The sequence below is a fragment of the Bolinopsis microptera genome, chromosome 5, assembly GCF_026151205.1.
Source record: "Bolinopsis microptera isolate Bmic1 chromosome 5, MBARI_Bmic_1.0, whole genome shotgun sequence".
In the NCBI taxonomy this organism is placed as follows: Eukaryota; Metazoa; Ctenophora; class Tentaculata; order Lobata; family Bolinopsidae; genus Bolinopsis; species Bolinopsis microptera.
In genome coordinates this window covers 21890159-21898870 of record NC_087076.1, presented here as the reverse complement: position 1 = coordinate 21898870, position 8712 = coordinate 21890159, and the positions used below count along the sequence as shown (strand labels likewise).

At 40.1% G+C, this 8712-nt stretch overlaps 1 protein-coding gene across 10 annotated transcripts in view; it reads right to left on the bottom strand.

Annotated features, from left to right (window-relative positions):
• Positions 1–151: 151 nt before the first annotated feature.
• Positions 152–8712, bottom strand: part of LOC134814808 (CUGBP Elav-like family member 3) — a 51694-nt gene continuing 43133 nt past the window's right edge. For 7 of the 10 annotated variants that reach the window (XM_063823086.1, XM_063823083.1, XM_063823087.1 and 4 more), the window contains 4 exons: positions 7178–7309; positions 5945–6856; positions 4099–4242; positions 2722–3887 (listed from right to left, as the gene is read on the bottom strand). In XM_063823086.1, coding sequence (XP_063679156.1) covers positions 3760–3887; positions 4099–4242; positions 5945–6856; positions 7178–7309 — 1316 coding nt within the window. In that variant the 3' untranslated portion in view covers positions 2722–3759. Of the gene's footprint in view, positions 3888–4098; positions 4243–5944; positions 6857–7177; positions 7310–8712 lie in introns of all 10 variants that reach the window. The other 3 variants (XM_063823084.1, XM_063823092.1, XM_063823093.1) reach the window with 2 other exon arrangements.

Below are 8712 nucleotides of genomic sequence, written 5' to 3'. Positions count from 1 at the left end.
AAATGAGCTCACCAAAAGTTATAGAAGAGTTAATTTAATAGCGCTGTCAGGTGACTGGAAAAGTTGAAGAAACAACTGGACTTGTGAGAAGTGTTTTTTGTGGAACTCAATTCTGGACCTCTTTTCTGGAGAGAAGTGAAAATCACGTAGATTTTAGTCTGCTAAACACATAAAGGTCTGCACATATACAATATGCACATAATTCCAAGCCTCAATATCATATATTACTCATTTAAACTACCAAATATTTACCAAGTGGCAGACTCAGTCCACCAATCTAGCACATCTATCTAGAAGTATTTTCAAAAATATAAACAAATCATGGCATTTTACCCAGGCTCATACAACAATGTATATTATGTTTAGTGAAGTTTATATCATCATCATCAGTGTTAAGAAAGTGTATTCCAAGATAAAACAATAAAGCTCAGTTAAATAGGTCAACACGCCACACTACACGTAGTACCCCCACGACAGAACACGGTCACTATAGCAACGATCACAGTTTTAAAATTACATGAAACACATCCACACACCCCGGTTTAAATATAGCGTGCTATCTGCGCCCCTCAATAAACATTGTCAGTACCGGTTAGTCAGAGATATTTGGTTGAATCGTGAGGAAATAAAGACATTCCCCTGGCTGTAACTCAAGCTGGAAACTGGTATCGCACTTTGTTATTGGGCGGCGATAGCAGAAAATTTGACATGAACTCAGCTGACACTTAGCGGACAAGGAAACATTGACAAGGGTCTCGTCAGAAGAGACACGAGTCTCGTCAGAAGAGACACGAGTCTCATTAGATAATATGATCCACAGAACTTTTAAATGCCTGCTGGAAAACATGACAATTCTTTCAAAGATAACGTATTGGCAAAAATTACTGAAATATTAATTTTGACTGCCACAATTTAACAAATCTAAGAGTTTTGGGATGATTTCTGAAGCGGAACAATCTTAGAATAATTTATTCTGTTAACAACAGTTGATCGCTAATAAGTTGAGGGTTCTATCACCTGATCACAACCAAAAACGTGACGGAACTAAATTTTATCAGCCAAATTATTCAACAGTTTCAGCATTTAGGATTTGGTCCTTTATGCCTTAACGGATTTGTGTTAAGTTCAATAATAATGCCCACGAAGGTGTTCAAATATTTGTCTATTCGTTTACATGATTGTAATGCAATTGACGTTACGCTATTACAAAATGATGTCTATACAGCAACTAGCTTATGTCTAGTTATAAAGCAGGTCTGGTTTTTTAGATCAAGTTGGTTGTAATCAGGGTAGGAAGCACGCAACTCATAGGCGAGTGTGATCAACGATCAGAACTGTCGGTTGCGGCTAAAAGATTGGAAGTACGTTTTCACGGATCGCATGACAATCATGCCTTACAGTTATAAGACTAAATTTACATACGATCCAACTGAAAATCTTTTAGTCGCGACCTTTAACGCGGTCAGGGGAAGAAGAGCGTGATAACATGATCAGACATAATGTAATCACCTGATCACACATAATGTAATCACCTGATCACACATAATGTAATCACATGATCACACATAATGTAATCACACATAATGTAATCACATGGTCACACATAATGTAATCACATGATCACACATAATGTAATCACCTGATCACACAGAATGTAATCACATGATCACACAGAATGTAATCACATGATCACACAGAATGTAATTACCTGATCACACAGAATGTAATCACATGATCACACAAAATGTAATCACATGATCACACAGAATGTAATCACATGATCACACAGAATGTAATCACATGATCACACAGAATGTAATCACATGATCACACAGAATGTAATCACCTGATCACACATAATGTAATCACCTGATCACACAGAATGTAATCACATGATCACACAGAATGTAATCACATGATCACACAATATGTAATCACATGATCACACAGAATGTAATCACATGATCACACATAATGTAATCACCTGATCACACATAATGTAATCACCTGATCACACATAATGTAATCACCTGATCACACATAACGTAATCACATGATCACACATAATGTAATCACCTGATCACACATAATGTAATCACCTGATCACACATAATGTAATCTCATGATCACACATAATGTAATCACATGGTCACACATAATGTAATCTCATGATCACACATAATGTAATCACCTGATCACATATAATGTAATCACATGATCACACATAATGTAATCACCTGATCACACATAATGTAATCTCATGATCACACATAATGTAATCACATGGTCACACATAATGTAATCTCATGATCACACATAATGTAATCACCTGGTCACACATAATGTAATCACCTGATCACGCATCTCACACTGAAAAGATCTCCGCATGATATACTCTGGACAAGAAAGATAAAAAGTTCACCTCACAATCTCGATACAGGACACAACCCAATGTAACTTGGAGTTTATCGTCAGGGCAACGATTGTTAGGATGATTAAAAATTAGAGAGGTTCCTAGTATCATTACCTCGGTTAAACAGGAAGAATACTGATACAGTTATTAACTGCGATCAGTTATTCAATTAGGATTCAGATACCGAGAAGTTTCCGCCTAATGATGTATTATAAAAATTTAACCTAATGAAAAAATGTGCCCTGACGATAAAATTCTGCGTACAAGTTACTCTAGTTTAATAAATATTATAAATAAAAACCGCCGTTAAGTTATAAACATTTTATTCTCGTGGAAATGGCTCATATCTCATTGAGAAGCTTATCATATACTCAACAGTTGCAACCTGCCACCCGGTTATTGCAAGAGAGAATTCTCGTGACAAATACTGTGGGAACAAAATATTAAGTTTCTTGCAATGGAAACGGGTGGCGGATCCGTGAAATTATATTACTTGCTTCCTTCTTAAACTAATAAATATATCATAACGGTCTCAAATATGTTAACTTCTTATCATTGACGTACTTGAAACAAAAATCTTTAAGAGGGCTCGGTGAGTATGTATGAAGCTTAAGTTACTGTAAACAAACAAGGTCCTTATCTTGAGCGAGAGTGAATGAACGGTGGAAATAAACGTAGAGGAGCAATGTGAAATTTTGCGGTAAAACATTCTACGACACGTTCCCTAATAAATCTAATGGCTCCTAAGAGACTGATTCAGTAAACAATATCAATAAACAATTCACTAGCATAATAAGAAACCTTAAAAATCTCACTTTTTATAATATACTTTTCGCTATTTACAAGATTTACCATTGAAAAATAATCTTAACATGGAATACCGAACATAACTCGACACGAGAGTTACGCATACACACGCTTGAAAAGCTTTTAAAAATTTCAATTCGATAAATGTATCATAAAATTGCATATCATAATCTAAAAATCTTATGAGAGCCTATATAATATATAATTATTATCGTTTAAATCTAATCACTTCTGAATTAAATTTTAAGATCATATAATTATCATCATGAGATTTATCCACATAGTCTTCGCAAGTTTCTTATTGCGTTTGGGGCTACAAAAATAAATCTGTTGTAGTCCTACTATCTAGCCGCGTCATTACGTGCTCATTCTCACGTGACGTCGCTTACTGCGCGTCACGTGACGTCACACAACACGTGACGTCACACAACACGTGCTACAGATCACACGCGGCTCAACAGCGCAAGTCCCTGGGCAAGCTCATCACTTGCTGCAGCTATTCATCATCATACTGTAAAGGGATTATCTGACTTTCATGTCTAGTAGGGCTTGCTTGTGTCCTTCGCTCTCTTCAGCTGAACTTTGAGTCGTTTCATTCCGATCTGAAAGCCATTCATAGCGTTGATGGCAGCTTGGGCTGATATGGCGTTGTCATAACTCACAAACCCTGTAAGATTTGTTATTTAATATTAAAATTTTAAAGCAATAGCTAAGATTTATAGATGAAGAGTAAAAAGTGTTGATAATGAATTATTTTTTAGTAATCTTTGATGATCTTTTTCAAAATATTTGGTGAGCCATATGGTTTTCTGACACGCGACAGCCGTCACCCAATCAGGTCGGATTGGTATTATTAAAATGGAATTGTTGTCACTTACCAAAGCATTTGCTAAGATTGGTGACTTTGTCGACAAAGACTTTAGCGGAGATGACATTACCAAACGGACCAAATGTTTGAAACAGGTCTGAATCGGTAAACTCTTGAGGCAGATGGTAGATGAAGAGGTTAGCTCCTTCGGGCCCTGAAAGGGTTGGGCTTTGAAATGATTATTCTGCCAGGTGAGATAGTCTAGCATATCCGAATAATTAAGTTTAACACGAGAAATCAAGTATATATTGAGTCACAAGGAACATGTATTATGGTAAATTAGCTGCTCACACTGTCTTAACGATAAATACGTGAAATCGTACAGCTTTTAAGCAAAAATCATTCAACATATCAGAAAAGGAAGAGCTGCTTATGATCTAAATCAACGAGGATTCATAGATGCTGCTGCTGGTAGTTAGACGATACACATTTGTTTTGACTTCAAATGCTTATAAATATCTTGAGCACGAAGCTAAATTAGTAAAAACCTACATCTGTGATAAAAAGTCAGAGCAAAGGTCCATCGCCCGACCACGGATAGCAACATCTATAAACCATCTTAACAGAGTGCTGGGTGTAGCAAAATGCAGCTTTTAACAGAGATCTTGTTTCCCAGCGGGCATGTAGGCAAATTTGCAGATATATACAGTATGAGCATGTCTTCCATACTGTCATGAGCTGGTCACACGAATATGCAGTGAATAATATTTGCTTGTTGGGTCGTTGGCAGTTTTGTTTTGATTTTCAGTATGGTAGTAACACGTAGTAAGTATATCAGTGAACATGTTATTATATGGCCTGTAGGGGGCCGAATATTAACCACAAAATCAAACAATTAAAGTATTTTCAGAGTTCTACAACACACAGCTTTCTCTGGGACAATCACAGCGTTAGCAGTGGTGGATCTATTATACTTATACCTATACCTTTAAAATAATTATTGAACTGAAATTTACAAATCTCTACAAGGTAACCTGTATAGTCGGTTCGGTAACAATTGCAAATTGGTTTAACCACTTCCTGCAGTATCTTTAAGCATGACTAGCCATGCTAGATGAGATCCACCACTGAGCCAAGTAGCCGAACAAACAAACTTATCACATACATTACACAGGTCCATCATTAGCACATAATATGTAGCACACTACACGGGACACACATAACAGGTAGGACATTGAGTTAGCGGCCTTAAACTTTGAGGCCAAAATCTTTAAAATGGCTTTAAAGTTTACTGGATAGACGAGTATACAACTGCCACACACAAAGACGAACAAGATTGGAGCACCGGTTGTTGGAGGGAATTAAGCTTACTTTACCCAACTTAACAATTCAAACATTGAGTTACACCAGACTTACTTCTTCCGCGATTACGTGTGAGGTAAGTAATTTGAAAATAACATTTATACTTCCCATAAAAACAGACATTCAAGTTAATAGCATACATGAACTGAAAGTGAACGGAAATGAATCAGTCAGCAAATCCGCGGATATTTAAACAGAATTCTAACGCACACTGACACATTAGGACACTGTAGGTGTGAGTGTGAGAGGGTCCAAGAAAAGGTTCAGAGAATGAAAAATAAGCTGTAATTGTGCAAAACAAAGGTGGTTTAAATCACAGATATGTAATCAAAGTTTAAGGTTAGTAGGTATCTAGTGATGTTTGACTCACACACGAAAGTGTTGCTAATTTTATTGGTGGTATAATATTTGCGGTTTTCTTTTTCACTAATCTTTAAAAATTAAACTTATTTTCGATCGGTATCACAAGAAATACTATCTTGTGTTTGGCAAGACCTGTAGCCACGCTGCAAAGCAAGATCTCTCTTAGAGAAAGGTTTAAAGTTTCTAGATACCTGATTCAGTACCCTTGTATACTCTTGCAGTACGCATGGTTGATCCGCCCGCCGCTAGCCCCTGCCCCATCGGAATACCCACCGCCCCGCCGTGGAGACGCGCCAAACTCAAGGGAGACGCAGAGAGACCAGTCCCGTAGGCCGAATGTACGAGCCCAGCATGGCCAGTTAGACTTGGAGATGAAGCTAGTTGAGCTGCAGCTGCATTCAGAGGGTTACTGATGAGACCGTTAGAGCTGAGACCGAGAGCCGCTGCTTTGGCAGGGTCGTAAGGGTTCTGGAGGAGCTTGACCCCACCTCCTGGGGACATAGTGTAAGAGGCATAATCCTGTCCTGATCCTAACAAAGATCCACTAGAGTAAGACAGACCTGGATATCCGCTCACGAGTCCCTGACTTAAGCCTGCTGAGAGACCTCCGGCTGATGCTAATCCGGCTGATGCTAATCCGGCTGATGCTAATCCGGCTGATGCTAATCCGGCTGATGTAAGTCCGGCTGAAGCATATCCGGCAGGGAGTCCGGCTGATGCATATCCGGCCTGGGCGAGTCCGGCTTGGGTGAGTCCTGCTGAGGCTAGACCGCCTGAAAGTCCGGTATAAGCTGACAATCCGCCGTTATAAGCTGCTGATAATCCGCCGTTATAACTGTAAGCTGCGAGACTGGGGGTGTGGCCGCTGGAAATGTAACTAGCCGCGTAACTGTGGGGCACTTGTGCAACTAGCGGGGGTTTGTTATCAGCGTACGCTGTGGCCGAGGTTACAGTTTCAGTCTTGCTGGAGGTTGTGGTGTTGGTGGTGGCTGATGTGTCGGGGATGGCGGGGGCCGGGGGCTGACTGGATGGCATAAGGGCATTTGAGGGACCGGGGCTAGCGGACACTGCCCATGTCTGCTGGGGGTTGGTCTCCAGAAGTCCTGAAGTCAAAAACTTTAAATTTGAGGTCGTGTGATTTAAAGAGAGCTGTGAGGGGGGTTGATGCACTGAGATATTGGGAAGATAATATACTCAGTGATAGTAGATAACGAGAAATATTCTTTACACAAAATATTGAAACACAGAACCCAAAGTCACATGTAATACGGCTGTGTTGGGAACACTCATAATCTCAAGTCACGTACACATGAATATATGACAGCTTGACAGCAATACATGCATCGATAGAAGTCACGCGGCACGTGACATCACAGAGTGACGTCACGTGACTATGACGTCACCAAGTCAGAAAAGTCACGTACCTTCTTTCTGTGGGACCCGGGAGGCCTGCATGTTAAGAGCAGCCAGCTGGGGATTGAACGAGATCGCCATGGGGATGTTCCCGAAAAGTCCTGCTGTAGCAGCTGGAGACTGACCTCCAACTAGAGCTCCTTCTGAAATATTTTAGTGTGAGTTTTAAGTAAAGCTAGTACAGATTAACAAGAGCATTCGTAAATGGAGGGGCATTTCCAAAGAATTTCATCTATGATTCACTTAAAAGTAATTTGAATAAATTTAAAGTTTATTATCTATCATGATGCATGCCCGCTTTTATCATTATTACTTCACGTGTATCGATACCATGGTTACAAGTTACCATGGTTACAAGTTACCATGGTTACAAGTTACCATGGTTACAAGTTACCATGGTTACAAGTTACCATGGTTACAAGTTACCATGGTTACAAGTTACCATGGTTACAAGTTACCATGGTTACAAGTTACCATGGTTACAAGTTACAAGTTCAGGTACTGTAGCAGTAAACGTATGGCACACAGGCTACACGCCAAATAACATCTCAACAATAAACAAACAAACATTCATTATAGTCCCTGAACTTGGATTCTTTACAACCGTTGCCATGGGAACCACGCGGCACGGCAAAGCACATAGTTTAATCAAATACCGATCAGTGAGTCGCTCTATAATCACATATTATATAATGCCCTGCGATCATATGGAGAAAATAAATCGGGATAAAATGGGGCGAGTGGGCGCCAATGAAAGAAGAAGTGCATTCACAGTAAAGTGTACAATATACCACACGCACATTTCACCCGCCGATATAAGGTCCCAACACTCGCGAGATAACACAGGCCCCAGGGGCCCAGAGAAAGCATACCCTCGCCTTGTAATCAACATGCAACATATGATAACAACGGGGGGAGGGAGGTGGGGCGGGGAGATTAGGGTTTACAACTTAATTAAAGGAAATTTGGACATGGGGATAGTTATTTTGTATGATAAACTTTTGGAAAAGCCGGACGGGTAAACATTGCATCGTCAACACTAACGATAACCCCAATTTTATCCATTCCCAAATATTATTCCTGGCTCTAACCCCTACCCAAACTCTTAAAATGAGGGGGGGGGGGGGCAAAGGAAATGGGGTAGGACGACAGTCAACAATCAAACGAAATAGGCTGGTAGGGCAAAACTATAATGGGATGTAACGGACATGAATACGAAGTACTGGTCTCTAGGTAACGGGGGTGTAACGGACATGAAGTACTGGTCTCTAGGTAACGGGGGTGTAACGGACATGAAGTACTGGTCTCTAGGTAACGGGGGTGTAACGGACATGAAGTACTGGTCTCTAGGTAACGGGGGTGTAACGGACATGAAGTACTGGTCTCTAGGTAACGGGGGTGTAACGGACATGAAGTACTGGTCTCTAGGTAACGGGGGTGTAACGGACATGAAGTACTGGTCTCTAGGTAACGGGGGTGTAACGGACATGAAGTACTGGTCTCTAGGTAACGGGGGTGTAACGGACATGAAGTACTGGTCTCTAGG